At 44.1% G+C, this 16,928-nt stretch overlaps 1 protein-coding gene across 3 annotated transcripts in view; it reads left to right on the top strand.

The window, feature by feature from the left end:
* Positions 1-16,928, top strand: part of MCF2 (MCF.2 cell line derived transforming sequence) — a 58,991-nt gene that overhangs the window by 25,823 nt on the left and 16,240 nt on the right. For all 3 annotated transcript variants that reach the window (XM_062584613.1, XM_062584615.1, XM_062584614.1), the window contains 16 exons: positions 171-290; positions 1,358-1,474; positions 2,851-3,000; positions 4,426-4,550; positions 5,021-5,135; positions 5,590-5,709; positions 6,892-7,083; positions 8,244-8,435; positions 8,583-8,754; positions 12,120-12,208; positions 12,724-12,812; positions 13,067-13,133; positions 14,860-14,975; positions 15,076-15,145; positions 15,529-15,621; positions 15,960-16,052. In XM_062584613.1, the coding sequence (XP_062440597.1) occupies positions 171-290; positions 1,358-1,474; positions 2,851-3,000; positions 4,426-4,550; positions 5,021-5,135; positions 5,590-5,709; positions 6,892-7,083; positions 8,244-8,435; positions 8,583-8,754; positions 12,120-12,208; positions 12,724-12,812; positions 13,067-13,133; positions 14,860-14,975; positions 15,076-15,145; positions 15,529-15,621; positions 15,960-16,052 (1,920 nt within the window). The remainder of the gene's footprint in view (positions 1-170; positions 291-1,357; positions 1,475-2,850; positions 3,001-4,425; positions 4,551-5,020; positions 5,136-5,589; positions 5,710-6,891; positions 7,084-8,243; positions 8,436-8,582; positions 8,755-12,119; positions 12,209-12,723; positions 12,813-13,066; positions 13,134-14,859; positions 14,976-15,075; positions 15,146-15,528; positions 15,622-15,959; positions 16,053-16,928) is intronic.

The raw sequence follows: 16,928 nt of genomic DNA, 5'->3' as shown, positions 1-16,928 counted from the left end.
GACAAACGTGAGAAAAAGGCTGGCAGTAAACTGAACCTGGGTGCTGTCAGGGGCAGTCAAGAGAAAGAAGAACCGATAAAGTTTGATTGTTTCCTCCTCTTTTATAGGCATTTGAAAAGAGTCGCTTTGACCTGTCAGATGCCCGGGTTGATATCTCTCTTCTCTTGCAGGCCTCTTTCCCAGGGAGTCTGCACTTAGTGATGGTTCTTCGTCCCACCGGGTTTTTCCAGCGCACCTTCACTGACATTGGATTTCGGTTTAGTCAGGAGGATTTTCTGCTCAAATTACCGGTATGCACCCCCAGACGCACAGGGACAGCCTGTGCACCAGGAGCCCGAGGTGCGGCAGCGTCTGCACGCTGCCGGCGGTTACGTCTGGAGTAACTGGAGCGCCTCCTCCCCTCATGCCGTGTTTCCACCAAAGCGCTCTCGCAGCGTGTCCCCCTCCCTAGCGCAAAGATTTCCCCGCAGAGCACGTCCGGGATGGTGGGTGGTGGGTTTGTAAGCCTGTCGGCGTGCCCTGCTGCCAGCTGCACGCCTCCGCGGAGGAGCAAACAGTGCCCAGGAATTAACTGTTGTTTAATGTCCGGTGACACATCCTGTGAAGTTTTTGCTCTAAATGCCACCTGTAGTTACTGCTTTCATCTCAGTGTAAACACGTTACCGACATTGTGATGCTGTTTATTTCTGAAATAGCAGCTGAAATGGGTTTGTATTCTCAGGTGAAAGTTTCAGGAGGTTTCAAGGCCACCTGGATTATAGGACCTAGCGAGAATAGTTAAGAAAAGAGAAATATTCATTTAGAGCATCCGAGGCTGATACCGTTATAAACTCAGGAAGCACAATTGTTTTTTTCTTTAGAATTTTCTTTAGTGTCTTTCACAGACTGTGCATTTTTCACTCTAAAATGATCATCACTTGCACAGTTTTAAAAATTCATGTTTCATATCACAGGAAAGATCAAGACACACAAAAATCCATGAAAATGTATTCATATGAAATTGGCCACTACTTCAAGAGGTGTTAAAACTTACGTATTTTTCCAGATGACCGGAAAAATCGTCTTTTAAAAACCCAAGTCTTAGCATTGCTTTCAACTCTGATCCTCAGTCAGGTACTGCAGTTTCTCACTGTACCTTGCATTTAAGGAAGAAAGCACCTGGGGTATCAGAGTTGACTTAAAAAAAAGGGTGAAACGTAAAATAAAAGCCATGTTAAGCCATAAGCATAGAAAGAAAGCCCTCTTGTTGAACAATATTTAGAGCAAACCCAGTTATTTCGATACATGAAAGATTTCCAGGCTTGACTGGTGTGTTGAGTAGAAGTGATGCTTAGTTAACCAGTTCCCTTGTCTGTAGGTGGTTATGCTGAGCTCGGTTAGCGATTTGCTCACCTACATTGATGAAAAGCAGTTGACGCCGGAGTTTGGAGGCACCCTGGAGTACTGCCACAGCGAATGGGTCATCTTCAGAACGGTGCGTGCACGGCGCGGGGCTCGCGGCTGGTCACGGCAGGGCAGGTAGGGTCTGGTCCTCAAGGTGGTGAGAGCAGCAGCCCCGCCAACGCGTCTCCTAAGAGGCGTCCGGCGCTGGGTGGCTGAAAGTAACCCTTGCAGCAGCTATGCTTCTCGGATAAGATTTGCAAAGGAGTCCAGTGGAGTTGAGCACTCAGTGGGTTTCTAAGGGAGTTCAATGATTAGCTCCCGTAGGCTCCTTTGGAAATCGCTCCCAGAAGATCCACCTTCTTAAATCTTTATATTAGAGTTCCCATAATGGTAAATTCTGGTTTGTTTTTCTTTTTAATAAGGTTGCTTTAGGTAATTAATATCACAAATGTTTTGGGGAACTAGGGTAGTAGGGGTGCTTCTGCACATTGACTGAATTCAGAAACATTCCTGGTTTTTTGTTCCGTTGCAAGAATTTTCCCTCAATATTGCCAGGATCTCTGTGGAATCAGGCAGTTAATTCCCTGAGCTCTGCCTTGCCATGAATTTCTGTTCTTTCTGTAGCCTCACGTCTCTGTTTGCTGTATGCTCTTGCATTTCCCTGGAATCTGCTCTCAGATTAATGACAGGTTTCGTTCCCAATTACCTTCCCAGCAGGGCAAAACACTGATGAAAACATGTACCAGACTGATTCTTGTGCTCCCTGTCCTGAAACATCATCCACACGGGCAGATGTGGAGCTCAGTGTGAAGCCAAAAGGGCAAGATACTGTTGCGGGAAGGGTTTAAGCTGCTGCTCTGCTGTTTATGCCCAGTTACACTGGTGTGCTGTCACCTTCATGAGTTTTTAAATTTTTCATTTTTGTTTTTGTTCTTTTGCACGGTGTGTTACATCAGCAGTGTAGCTCTCACACTTTAGCTGTTAGAATGACAAAAATGTTAAAAGTTAATCTAAGAAAATGTTGAGGTTCTAGAACAGAGGTGGACATAACAGGTAAGTATCCATTTTGCAGAGGGTCCAGGAAAACACGCACGGTCGTCCTGACACCTTGTGCCCGCTGCTAGCCCACCCATGCATTACACACTGTCTCTTCTCCCAGACAGTGCTCACGTCCCGAGCCCCTACATCACCCTCTTAAACGGGTGAGAAATCGCTCCTCTGCGCACTGCTGTCCCACGTCCTCTTGGTGAAGCAGCAGAGGAGGTGGCCATGACGCCAGGCTGCTTCGTGACCCCCTGTTTGGGCTTGCAGAGCTGGAGACATCTGTCACCAAGAAGCCAAATGTATCTCCAAAGCCCTGTTGTCTGGAGGCGGTTCCCTGCGTGGGCTGACCATGCAGGTTGTTCACACAGGACGTTCAGGAATATCCTGAATCCCAAGCTGACCGCGCTTGTTGTCTCCTATCAGGCAATAGAGAGTTTTGCACTAACCGTGAAGGAAATTGCCCAGATGTTGCAATCTTTTGGCACGGAGTTGGCGGAGACCGAGTTACCGGAGGACATGTATTCGATCGAGCGCATCCTGGCGCTGCGCACCGAGAAGTACTACCAGCTCAAGGTACGTCACGTCGGAAGTCAGCCGGCTGTTCGCGCCGCTGTTGGTGTGGCAAGGCAGGACCGCTGCGTTCTCATGCCGGCTTGTTTGATGCTCACTCCTCCTCCTCTCCCAGGCGTGTGTATGTGTTGACAGACAAAACACAGTGTGACTATTTCTGTATGTTACACTTATATTTGCCTTTCATTCAAATAAATTACCATGCCAACATCCAGCAAACTGCCTCAGCTGCCGCCTGCTTCCCGGCCAGAGAAGCTGGTGCCTGTAGCGCGCTCCATCTCTGCGCTTTACACTTTTTTTCCTGGGAGCCTGGCTTCCCGGGAGCACGTGTCGCTGGCGCTCGCTGCGTGCACCTTGCGGGGTGCCCCGGGGCTCACCGAGGCTGCCTTGCTTCGAGAGAGCATCCGGGGCGAAGGTTTTTGGAGAGCGTGTGGTGTCCCACAATGTTTGTGTGCATGTGTATGCAAAGTATAATTGTGGACACAGCAAATGGGCCTCTATTTCTTCTTTAAAAACAGAGAGAGGTATAGTAACACAGCTGCTACGTGTGCTGCTCTATGTTGGATTTAGACTTTATGCTTAGGACTATATCCAAAGCAAATATCAGGTAGGGAACTTAATCCTGTATATAAACAGACTGGTAATATGCACTTTTCTCTGTGGGGAAATGAAAAATATTGTGTGTTTTCATTAGCATATAAAGCACAGCGGCACTCAGTGCAAGGCATCTGTTGCTTTTAATACCTCATCCGTTAATTTAAAATATCAAAACCATTCTTTGTCTTTTGACTGAAATGAAGTCCACTGGCTTTTTTTTTTCTGTTTCCTTCTAAGATCAGAAAAGATGAAAGTAGATGAGAAACTGTGCACAGATTGCAGTGACAGCAACACATGGGATCTGGGTAGCTCTCATGACAACCAGACGATTGGCACAGCTGATTCCTGCATGCAAGTAATGAGCAGATCAGAACAATTTAGGAAGCTGTGAACAGCTACGTTCAGTTATGTACCTGAACAGAAGCCAGTTGCAAATGCAATGAAAAAAATGACAAAAAATTACTTAAATAGAGTAACTAAGGCATTAACCTCTTTGGATATACTGAATGGGAAAAAATCAAGTTAACGCCTCTTTGATGGTTGGGCTAGTGTAGCTACAAGAAAAGGCTTTGTAACGCAGGAGAGTTGAGGACTCTGGAGATGAGGGGTGTTGAGAGGGGGCAGTGGCACCGTGGGTCCAGGCATGCAGCCTGCGGCGTGGCCTCCTCCAGCCCCAGGGCTAGCCCGGGGCTCGGGCATCCGCCGGGGCCCTCTGGTCTCATACACCGCTGCTGCTCCGCTTCGTAACAGGGAAACTGAGGCAGCGGGAGAAACGTGAGATGGCTTAACTCACAAAAAGAGATCTGATCCACAATGTTTTGTCTTATGCAGGAAGATATTACAGCAGTCAAAAAAGAAGGAAACTTGCTTTTAAGCAATTTAGAAGAGCCTGACCTCAGTGAATGCAGTGAGGACCAGCACCGCGAGAGACCCGGGGACTGGGAAACTGTGAATCGGTGAGTGCAAGTGTTGCTTATTTGAATGATTTTTGAGGGAAAACACTCAAGCTGCATACGGTTGGGGTGCTGTTTAGGTCGGCTCTGGAAAAGATGCAGACAAAGATACCGCAGTGCTACTCGAAACCCTTCAAATTACGGAGTGACTTCTGTCCAGTGGCTCGGCCCCGCTCTGCTTTGTTTGCCTGTTCCTGTGATGAAGCTGTGAGCAGATGCAGTGTTCTCCAGTGCGAGGCTTTCGGGTAGCATTCAGATGAAATGGAGATAGTAATAGATGCTTTCATCTGTATGATGATTTCATTCAGGTTCATTCTGAGAGCTCCACAAGCCACACATACGTGCCTGTTGAATTCGAGTGAGGGATGAGCTTAGGCCCAGAAGGCCTGAACAGGTGGTATCTCTAGGGCTTGTTCTCCTTTTCTTGTCCTCTCTTTGCAAATTGTTTGTGCTCTCTTCTTTCTGTACTTAAGGTTACTTGGTCAGCTGCGCGAGATGGAGACTGCTTTTGATGGCTTCTGGGAAAAACACCAGTTAAAAATGGAACAATATTTACAACTGTGGAAGTTTGAGCAAAGTTTTCAAGAGGTATGATTAGATGCACTACTTTTTTTGGCAGAAGGAAGAGTCAGGAGAGGGAAAAAAAAGGTGAGAGGAAAGAGTTTTTATGCTTTTTAGAGTCCTTCCCAACACATAGTGCTGAGGTAACTAGATTAATCAGATCTGACTCTCAACCAGTTAAGTCTGCAATTACTTGAGGTGTTCGATTTACGCTGCTTTTCCTTGACACTGACTAGCAGGGCAGCTGAACTGGGAAGACTGCTGTGCTTCCTCATTCAGAGCTAATTTAGATTTCACTGCCCTGCAGCCACATAGATTTCACAGATAGGAGCATCTTTGAAATTAGAAATTAGTTCTTGGGCTCTAGTTTTATTATTGCATTTAGCAGTCGTAGCTATAATGTGATTAACTTCTGGTCTGAGAATGATTTTATGCCTGTGCTTTGTATCGTTTTGCAGTAATCCTTCTTTTCTGTGTTTAGGTCAAGAACGCCATTGAATTTTTAATGGGTCAGCAAGCAGAAGTGCCTGACACTGGAGATAGTGTCTCCCAAGTGAAACAAAGGCTCAAGGACTTGGGTCATTTAGCTGGTATGGCTCAGGTGAGATAATCTTCCATAGGAAAGGTGCACTAATGAAAAAGAAGAGGCACATTCTGTATTTGTGGTAGGAGATGTTTTCTGAGATGGCCTGATTCTAGTGTCATTCAGTGGTAAGTAGCTGCACTGAAGTGTTGGTTTCACGTCTGCCTTCTCTGTGCAGCAAAATTGTTATCACACTGCAAACCAGGAAGAGGGTATTTAATTATCATAGCTAAAATAAATTGCTTAGCCACCATGAAAATCCAGATCAGATGAATGTCTGAACATAGGGCAGGCGTGGGAGTTAATGAGCTGGAAGAAGAATTATTTATATGTTAAGTGCTTTAGCTATGCTAATAGCCAGAGACTTGTTAACAGGCACATGGAAAGGCAAGAAAGTTGCTATCATGAAGTGTCTGTGATTTGAACATAACATATGGATGAAGGCTAAGAGATGTAGCTGAAAGAAGAGTGAAGAGAGATGAATCACAGGAGCCTGGCTGAGACTGTGGCTACTGTAAAGGGATGTGCTTGTTGCAGAGGAGAAGTCCTGAGGGATTCAGGCACAGCCCCTGGAGGCTTCCTTGAAAATAAGAGCCATGGAGGAAAGGTCTAAGGCTTTTTGGCCGTTTGGAGGAAGTTTTTTTCAAGAATGAGAGGAGGAAGAAAAAGCAGGGCAGGGTAGATGCAACAGGGAAGCAGTCCCAACAGAAAGCCAGTACTGGAGAAGATATAATAACAGCCATTACACAGACCAAGATGTACATGTAAGATAGCATGGTCTTTGCATCAAGCTTTGTTACAAACAGCCAGGTTTGTTTTCACTATAAAACTTAACTGCTCAGTTCCTGTTCATGCTCATGAGGATGGTGTGCCTAAACTGGGCGTTAGAGATATTTTTTTAGAGTGCTGTTCTTGGAAATGGCAGCAGTGCGTAGCCGGCAACCATTCACGGCATAACTAGTTAGGTGAAATACTGTTTTCTTCTTTTTCCTCCTTTTGGATAGTGATTTTTCTTTTTTTCCAGACAACGGGTGCCATTGTATCCTGCATAAGCCACCCACTCTGGCCACTCCTAGTGGCAATCATTTCCCTACGTACCCAAAATCAAGTAAAATGAGAAAGTGTATGTAGTTATTTGTAGATATTTATTTTGTCATTATTTCACTAAACGTGCGGCTCTTTCTCTTCCTGTTACTGAAGGACCTGATAGGGAAGGCTCAGGTGGTGATACTGCATGGGCACCAGCTAGCAGCAAATCATCACTACGCGCTCAACTTGATCTGCCAGCAATGCAATGAGCTGCGGCACCATTCTGACGTCTTGTCGGATGAGATCAAAAGGAAGCAGGCTCAACTGCAGAAGACCTTGGATCTTCATACCCGCCTTCAGCAGGTAGAGTGCAGAGATACGGCGCCTTGAGAAGCAGTTAGCTTCTCCATGTGGTTAGCCTCCCCACTTTTTAGCTAGAAGCATCTTGTTTAAAATTTGCAACTTTGCTTCAGCAATTCATGTCTGGAAAGCATTCCATGGGAGGGGGGAGAGACTGCTCTGCCCCTCACTTAGCTGGCTCAGTTTGCAACCAAGTATCCCTTGGTACTGAAAATAGTCAATAGAAAGAGGTAGGTGTCTCCAGACACGTAAGTTCAACTGCTGTTGTTGTTCACGCTTTCTTTCATGGTGCATCCATGTGTTAATTGACTTACGAGGTTTTTAAACTCAGCGCAATAGAGGTGACACTTTAGATAGGCTCCAGGCCTTTTTTTGTTAGGGACTTATTAAGAAACAACATAGCTGACTGTATAATAAGATGACAGATCAGTAGATATGTCCAGCTGCTGTGTGCTGACATGGAAGTGGAGTCATGCAGCTCCACTGCTCTTTGATATCTTAATCAGCATCAAAAATTAATTTAGGAAAATACACGCTAATTAGGCCAGAAGGCACAGGACTGTATTATGCTTGAAGCAATTGAGAGGAGCAGCCAAGTTATGACCCTGTATGTGCTACATTTTGAGAGTGTTAACTGAATCCTGAGCTTGGCATTCAGTTATTACTTACGTATATTAAATGCAGAACTTTAAACTGCAATTTAAATTGCATATTTTGTTAAAAATACGAATGCAATTATTTTGATTATTCCTCACAACTCAGATTTGCACTGAGGCAGGCATTTATCTCAAGAAACCCACCTATCACATTGTAAGCTCTGGTTTTCCCCTTCAACTTTCTAAGTTGGATAAAATAATGGACTGTTTATCATATGGTTCAGCTATGCACCAAACTCTGCTTTTTAGCCAGTCATATTACTGACTTTCTCCAGGTGGAATGAGAGCAGAACTTGGCTGGGTATGCTGAGGAATGCAGTCAGCCTCCAGAAGAATGCAGCCTTTCCTCTTGTTATCAAAATGCAACAGTTGCTTAGATCTTTAGCTGCACTAAAATTCAAAATACAGGTCTGGAGGTATGATAGATATTTGTTGTGGGTACTTGGGTTTAGTAGGGGCTGCTGCTCACTGTCTCTGCTCCTCTATTTTGCCTTGTGCTGTTATCAGGCCCTGCAGTGCTGTGATGAAGGTGCCTACCTGCTCGCTAACCAGCAGATGGATAAATGCCAGTCTAAAGAAGGTGCTCAGAAAGCTCTCCAGGACATAGAAAGATTTCTTGAAAGCACCTCGCCCTACTTAAACTCTGATCCCCAAGCCCTGCATTACGATTTTGAGTCAGTCTTAACATCTGAGTTAAAGGTAAGTAACCCTTCAAGTTCCTCATCACATAAGAAAAAGTAAGATCAGACTGTTGTAGTGCTGTCAGCTTTTACCTTCTCTGTTTTGGGTCAAAGTGCAAGATAACAGTAGTTATTTGATCACGGGAATCTTTTTCACTCTCTGCAGTGCCAGATACAGTCAGTGCAGGTCAAGCTTGAAAACGTCCGAAGTATGTTCGAGAATCGCCAGTCTTGCTTTAAGAAGCTGTTGGATAAACATGTGCGGCCTGTCCAATTGGTTGCCCCTCGCCCAGAAAATCCACCAAGATCGAAATCACCGTTATTCTCTCCCAAACACGGTAAAATATTTTAAACTTATGGTATCTTCAGAAGTTAATTTTGCTCTGAGCCAGGAAGAGTAAGACTAAGGTTTTGAGGAACCAACCAGACTTTTCTGGTGGATGGCAGAGATGCTGTATAATGCTGAATGAATACGAGCTAATTGATCATCCTTTCAATTTCTGTGCCTCAGATTCCCATTTCTGTGTAAGGAAAGTGGTGTAGAAGTCTCATGCAGAGCGCATGGCTGAGTATAGGTCCGTGACGTTGTGTCGACTCCGGATGTCCTTCACAGCTACAGGCAGGACTCCGGAGGTTTCTTAGTGGTGCTGCACACCTTTCCAAATAATGGCGCTTCCAAATTTCTTAATGTATTTTCTTGTTTTTATAAGGTGGCCACATAGAATGGGCAAAGATGACCAAATAAAATGAATGCAGTGTTTTTTCCACTCCCTCTGTAGAAATGCATTACCAAATGTCTTCTGCAGCTCAGGCTGGCTTGATTGGGACTGATTGTGTGATAACTATTTACGCTTTTTGCTCAGGGAAAAGAGAGCCATAAACAGTGGATACTTCTAGTTCTGCTTCACTAGCATCCTGCTGGGCTGAACTGGTGAATTAATACTACAGGCAAAAGGGCAAGATTTATAAATTTATTGGCATACTTATTCTCTAAATCAAAAAGCTGCCCTTAACAGTCTCTTTAATTTTTTTCGGGCTGGAACTGACATAAAATTAGACTGGCATTTGCAGAGGAGCCTAGAGAAATGGGGGACTCGAATCTCATGAACATAAATGAGAAGTCAGAAGTGTAACTCCCTTTGAATATTTGAAAATGTCTCCCGTAAATCCAAACTGTGGAATAATTAATGTTCATAAAGGTACAAATTCTGGTGAGTGAAGGTTGTTGAATGTTCTGCCTAGATTCTGGTGATGGGATTTGGCACAATGTTGTCTTTGAATTATAAAATCAAAGCTTACATTCTTAGCAGCCCTGTATATATCAGAATTTAAAAGCATTTCAAAGTAACATTCATATTTTTAAAACCAGGAATGTGCTAAGTTATGTGGCAGTGTTAAATTCAGTGATCTGACTGCATAAAACAAACACTTTAAGAGTGCTTTAATACAAAAATGCTTAGGATGAATTGGTGAATATTGGTTATGGTGACTCTGTAACCAGTAAAAGTAACTCCAGTTCAGGGAGTTATGAACGTACATAATCAAGCCAGTGAAGGGAGGGGAATGCACTTAGATTCTGAGAAGGGAATTAAGCCGCTCTAGATGCAGACCAGTGCTACAAATAAATCCCAGATTTCCTTCTGGATGTGCCCAACACCACATTCATGAGACCACACTGCCCTCTGAACCTGTCCTCAAACCAGGAGGGGAGCCCTGAGTCTCAAAAAACTAAAATATAGCCCACTTTTCCTACTGCAAGTATTTTAGCTTTCCACTTACAGGAAAGAATGAAGAAGGAGTCATTGACTTAAAGAACAGGGGTAAATGGATGGTTTTTGTGAGACCATCACCAATGCGCTGGACCTACTCTATGCGCTTGCTTTAAGGGTTGCACATTTTTCTAGCAGAGACGCTCGCTCACTGGTAGCGCGCAGGCAACCTCTGTTAATCACATTCCTGAAAGACATGATCAAGCATCTTGAAATGGGCATAGCCAGCAAGAGGTTAAAGACAAAAGGCTCTACTTTGGATGTATCATGCCCAGATATCTTATTAATAAGGCCTCCGTTTTACAGAAAACATCAGAATGCCGTAGGCCTGCTGGTGGGATGTACACTGTCAAAGACGCGTGCTGGGATCTGCTGAGAACGCTCTGAGATGTCTGGGTTTTATGGCACGGATTGAAACCGTACCACCTCTGGGCACAGTTCTTTCATCCTCTTTTCTTTTTTTCTTTCTTTCTTTCTTTCCTCTCTTTTTTTCCTTCTTTTTCTATCTAAGGAGAGGCGTTTCTTCTTTCTTGTTTGTTCTGGATTTGAAGCCAGCCTGATAAGTGTGGTTCTAATTTTGAAACCACTTTTGGGAAATAAGGAATAAAAATGCCCTGTCCTGAACTATAAAACACAGCAAGATGTGCAGCAGCGGTACAAGAGGCTGCAGTGGAGTCGGGGTGCTGTAGTCAAGTAACAGCATGGTCACGGCAGGAGCTTTTCTCCCCCCTAGGAGCTTGCAGCAAAACACTGAGCTACAGCTGATGACTCTCTCTCGTCTGAGTTGTTATGCGTGTTGCCTCTCCCCGCAGTGGGAGCCTCCCAGTAGGACCACTGCTAAATCCTAATTTCCTTTGGATCTTCTGACCTTGTGCAGTGGTGGGGCATGCACCATGCGTGGCTCCGGTCTGCTCCCCAGCGCTCACCCCTCCTTCTCCATTCGGCATGTTTACAAGTGGAGGTTTAAAGCCTCTTTGGTGTAATAATCTGTAATCGTTTTATCTTGTAGCAGCCCATGCTGAAGATGGGGCACCTGCTCTCCATGCCGCTTTCCATTCCTCTGCATCAGTTTTTCTCCCTACATCTTTTGCTCATTGCTTCACAAAAGGTGGTTCGTCTGCATCAGTACTATTCACAACTTTGTCTAACCTAGACACAGCTGCCGTTAGATTAATGTGCTACTTTTGTGTTCTTACATGCTGCAATCCTTTTTTTTTCACTCAAATGGAAAGATATTTGATTCATCTGCTTGATTTTTTTTCCTTGCTGGCTCGTTTTTTAATTCATAAATAAGGTGAATATTGCACATCAGAACTTATTTATTTTTGGTCTATCTGAGAATTTCATATAGTTGTTTCTGATATTTTAGGCCATTCTAGTATGTGGAAGTAAATGCTTTACACCCATGAGACAAAAGCTCACAATTATAGGTCGACTTTAGCAGAAGGAGGGGATGTGGGGAAGCCACGTGGAAGTGCTAGTCCCCATGCCCACGTGGCAGCACCGTGTCCTGGCTATACTGGGAGAAACAGTTTATGCCATCAGCTGAGCATCTGGCCTACATTCATAAAGGACTTTAACCAGTAACCCAGTACGTGATGTTCCTTGTGGTAGTTTATTTTATTTTACTAGTCTCTATCATTTGCAGAGGCTTTACAGACTTTGTTAGGTTTTGATTACAGTATTCTCTTAATGGATGTTTTGTTCTTCCCAATTAGTTTTTACTTTATGGCCTTCATGCCCATCTGTGTGACTATGGTATTCAGTATTGTTTCTGAGATACTTTTTGTTTTGTTATTTTGCTTCTAGTATTAGCTAACTAATTATTCATTCTTAATCTATCCCACTTTTGTTGGTGAGCTCATAGTTGCTCTCTGAACTGTCTGTTTCACTATAGATATAAATTATGCAATTATGTTTTTTTTCTACTCAAGGTGTGGATTTTAATTCCAGTTTGAAATTTTCATTTGATCTCTCTCTCCCTGGGAAGAAAACATCAAGAAAAACTCAAAATTCTCGCAAGGTAAAAATTATTTGTGAAATTCAAATAACTTTTATGTGGTAAGATCTTAGATCAGACTCTTGTAAAAATTGATTGAGCATAGCTTTTGGACTTTTTGGACGTATAAATATATGTGTGTGTGTGTGTATATATGTATATATATATATATAGGTGCGTATGTATATAGTATTTATCCTTTCATATCCATATGATTTGTTTGGATAACAGTGATGCCTGTTAAGGGAACTCCATATCTGCTGTTATTTCCCCTGTGGAAACCGTTCTCTGATCTCTGCGCTAATGAATTATGTTATCAGTATTTTCGGATTTTAATGTAGCAGAGTGATTTCTGGAAATATTTGGCTACGCATTACATGCTGTGACCACTTGAAGTTGTTTGTCACATAGGATTTCCTAAAAGCCAGCCTGTGTCGTCCTTCCCCAAAGAGCTGCTGCGTTTGCTTCGGGCTGGGCTGCCCCTGCCTCGGTGGTGACCTCCCTGCGGCTCTTTCTAACACCTCCTGTTCCTCTTCTAGATCGAAGTAATGCACGATTATCAAGAAAAACGGAATTCTTTGCAGTCTTTTATTTCAGACAGTGACGACAACTTAGATATACTGAAAGGGTAAGCTATCACCCTATTTAAATCAGAGGTACTCAAAGCAATGCTTATTTTTGGTCAGTGCTTGCACACTGTCCTTACATTCCTCCAGCCAGAGCTGGATGTCGTCTGTCGCACTTTTATTTATTCTGTCATCTCTACGATGGTTGTTAATTAGATTACGATATATTCTGGGCTTCTTTACCCTCACTGATTTCCTGTGGTTTCTTTTGAGAGATACAAAAATAACATACTTCTCTTTTTTTTCTTTATTTTAGCCATGTCATAAATGAGCTTATAGAAACGGAGAGAGTGTACGTGGAGGAGCTGTTCACTGTTTTGACGGTGAGTGACGTCGGATCCCTCACTGCTGTTCCCCGGTGACTTGTACAAAAGGGCACCTGCCACTCTGTCAGACTAAGCAAAAAAGTGACTGAGTTGATTTCTGCCAAATTGTCAGATCCCTAGGTAGTCAGGAAGTTTCAGATTTTCTCCCTATCGTTTTTGACTCGGAGGTATCTGCAGGAACAGTTGGTGTCGGGACAAGTTTTTCATCTCGAATGAAGGAGAAGCGTTCTGTTTGCACACAAATGAACTAATAATTGGCTTTATCAATGATTGGAAAAAGGTACAAAAAAGCTGATTTTAAAATGTTCTCTGGTTTCTTTTACCTTTTGAAGACAAAAGAAAGAAGCTTGTATTTTGTCTTTGGAAGGATTCTACCTTAGTACTGTGAGGTTCATGAACACACAGAGCATGTTTCTTCATTTAGAAACCAGATTATAATTTCACATACTATTGTTTTACATAACTGTACTTTGTTTATTTAACCACTGCAAACAATGGTTAAATATAGATGATTACCTTTCTAATTCGTGCTGAGGGGCTCAGTTTTGTGCTGTTTGGTGACTGTCATGGGTTGCATGAGCTGTTGTCAATGGCCTTTCTAGTGTCGTCTTTGCAGAGATGGTCCTGATCTCTGGCTCTTTCCTATCTCACAGTTAGCTTTTGTACTCCTTTGAGCTTACTGTATCTTTCCTGGGTTTTACCCCAATAGGTTACTATTTTTGCATTGGTGCAGTAATGTGATTTTAATGCAGGGAGCTTTGCACTATTTCCCAGTTCTGCATAACAGTTTGTAGTGCAGCAAGGTTTCTTACAGCTCTTGCCTGTTACTTAGCGAAGTCCCTCGTTTTGAAAAGGCTGTGATTTCAGGAGGCAGATACAGCAACAGAGAGAGAAAACCTTAGACAGCAGGAATCAGGGAGAAGGATCCTGGTGTTCAGAAAGCATCTTCTGTAAGACAAAAAAGCCCATTGATTTTGGTATTTGATCTCAAGCCCTATTTGCCCTGTAACAAATTACCTTGTAGGCCACTTCTTGCAAGATTGTCTGTAACTGCATATCCCTTACAAACAAGTTGTCACTCATGTGTCCCACGGTCATAACAGCAGATGTGTTTAACCTAGACAAGTATTCCTCCAGGACTGCTCCCGCAGCGAGGCTGCGGTGAGGAGTAAGTGGCTGCAGTTTGCTTACGTGGGTAGAGAGCAGCTCTGCAGGGGATGGTGCCTCCCTGTGCGACTGTGCGTGTGCTGTGCTCGTCCTGTTGTGTGTGCACTTAGTAGTGGTAACTGTTTAAGGTATAAACACAGCAAGAAGCCGTGCATGTGTGCTTATCATTAAAAGGAGGGAAGTGTGGTTTTTCCCCATGGACCGGAGCTGCGTTCAGGTCCCCTCTGCCTGTCCTGTTGCCTTATCATGTGTACGAGAGGGCTCTTGCAGTCCTAACTGCCGGGGCACGGGAGAGTGGCTGCCCCTTGCCCCGCCACATCGCTCTGGCGCGAGGCCAGGCTCGCTGGCCCCGCGGGAGCCATGCCAAGCACCCGCCTCCAGACCGCGACCCCCAGGTGCCCAGGGACTGAGGTGTGGAGAGCTACAAGAAGGGAGCTTAAGTGTAAAAAACAAACGAACAAAAAGGGTTGTACTGAAAGTCCGTTCACATCCCTTTTCTTGTGCCTGCAAGGACATGCCTTAAAATTGAGTGATGAACCCCTCTTGCATCCTGCAGGGCTACAGAGCTGAAATGGATAACCCAGCCATGGTCCTCCTCATGCCGCCCGTGCTGAGGAACAGGAAGGACATCCTCTTCGGGAACATGCCAGAGATATACGACTTCCACAACAAGTACGGTGCCGCTGGTATCACACTGATCTCCTGTAATGATGAGATGCCCGAGTAGTGCCTTGCTCACAGCTGCCTTTCGTCTCTCCCCCGTCTCTTACAGAATTTTCTTGCACAGTTTGGAAGGCTGCCTGGGAGCGCCCGAGCGAGTGGGATTTTGTTTCCTAGACAGGGTTGGTGAATCCATTTTCACATATAAAGCAGACTTTAAGGCCAGTGTTTCTCCAGATTCTTTGTACACTGCAAGATTTCAGTTATGTCGGTCGAATAAGATGTTTCTGGTACGAAACACCAACAGCCAGGCAGGCAACACCATTGCGTGGAGAGAGCAGGTGGGGGAAAGCAGCAGTCGTGGCTGCACCACGGTCTGCTGCGAGCAGCCCCGTCATTGTCAGCAGCGGCTTTTTTATCCAAGCTCGCTGGCTTTTAGATACTACAGTCCTTCGGTTGGCAGCAGAATAAAACCAGATTTGCAGTTTTGGTGCTTGCCTTATCTAGCTGCCCAGCACGTTGGTACGCGCATGTTTAAGACTTGCCTTTCTGCCTTCCCTTGCAGCGAGAGGATTTCCAGATGTATGAGAAATACTGTCAGAATAAGCCCCGCTCGGAGTCTTTGTGGCGACAGTGTTCGGAAAGCATCTTCTTCCAGGTGAGCCGCGTAACTCTAGCAAGGCAGGCGTCACCCCGGGGCACTCGCTCACGCTAAGCGTGGTCCTCAGCACTCCCGTGGTTTCGCGTTGTGTTCTGTTCGCCGTTGCGTGGATGCCTCACATACCTGCTGGAGTCTCTTGCATACGAGAAGTCTAAAGCAGCGCATTCTGTTATGTTATTTTAGATGGTTTTATAAAACTTTTTAAGTTACCATGGCATTAGAGGACATTTTTACATGAGATCTTTGAAGTTTTCAAACTGTGTTAGTCATACTGTTATGTGTATTACTGCTGGTAGTAAATGTAGAGCTTACTTAACATGAATTCTTTGTTCCAGGAATGCCAAAGAAAATTAGAACACAAACTTGGCCTGGATTCCTACTTGCTCAAACCAGTGCAGCGCCTGACAAAATACCAGTTACTTTTGAAGGTATGTCAGATGCTACTTTGAAAGGACATTTGGACATAGAATTGTTTTTTTGTTATGTTTTCTTTTTCAATTAAAGATTACATGTAAACCAAACCTAGAGTACATGTTGCTTATTTTGGCCCTCCATACAGTGACATTCAGTGAGGATGAAAATTCACATACCTGAAAAAAGAGAAGGGGCTTTTAGCAAGCTGTTTTTATGGGGGGAAAAGACAGTTTGAATTTGTTCACCAATGCAGAGTGACAGAAACGTTTCTAAGAAAAGTGAACGACAGATGGTTGTAAGGGCCTGATGAATGACATACACTGTACTGATGCATCTCTTCTTCTGCTTAGGTAGTGCCTAAGCACAGGCCTTATAGTGCCAATAATCTTTAACACGTGCATCCTTGTGTCACCCTTCTGAGGCAGGGTAATGCTGTTATTTCCACTTTACAGACAACTAGGGTGGTGACCTCAGAGGGTTATTGAACCCCTGTTTCTGTCTACTTGAATAAGGATGAGTACTCATGAAGTTGTAGGTGGGGAGGAGATCTGAAATTAGTTACTTTATGTGAATGGTATTGTTCCAAACAGTGCCTTCTGTCTGCTGACTTGAAGACTCTGTATTTTATAAAATCCCTTCCTTGTGTCTGTCAGTCTGAAGATAATCATCTGCTGAAACTCTCCAGCCCAATGCCATCTTTAAGGAAGCTCAGAAAAAATGGGACATGCTTTTGTGATCAGGTGTTCCACACCTAATACTGACTGTGTTTTAGAATGCATCTTTTTTCCAGTGACATAAGAAAAAAGAAATTCACACAGTGTAGGTTGCTCTTGGACATCGGAAACTTTGGGTGAGATGGAAAAGTCTGCTTTGTTCAACTCCAAACACAT

Source organism: Rhea pennata, chromosome 11, assembly GCF_028389875.1.
Source record: "Rhea pennata isolate bPtePen1 chromosome 11, bPtePen1.pri, whole genome shotgun sequence".
Classification (NCBI taxonomy): domain Eukaryota; kingdom Metazoa; phylum Chordata; class Aves; order Rheiformes; family Rheidae; genus Rhea; species Rhea pennata.
Note: the sequence above shows the minus strand (reverse complement) of the source record. Positions and strands in the feature narration are given on the sequence as shown.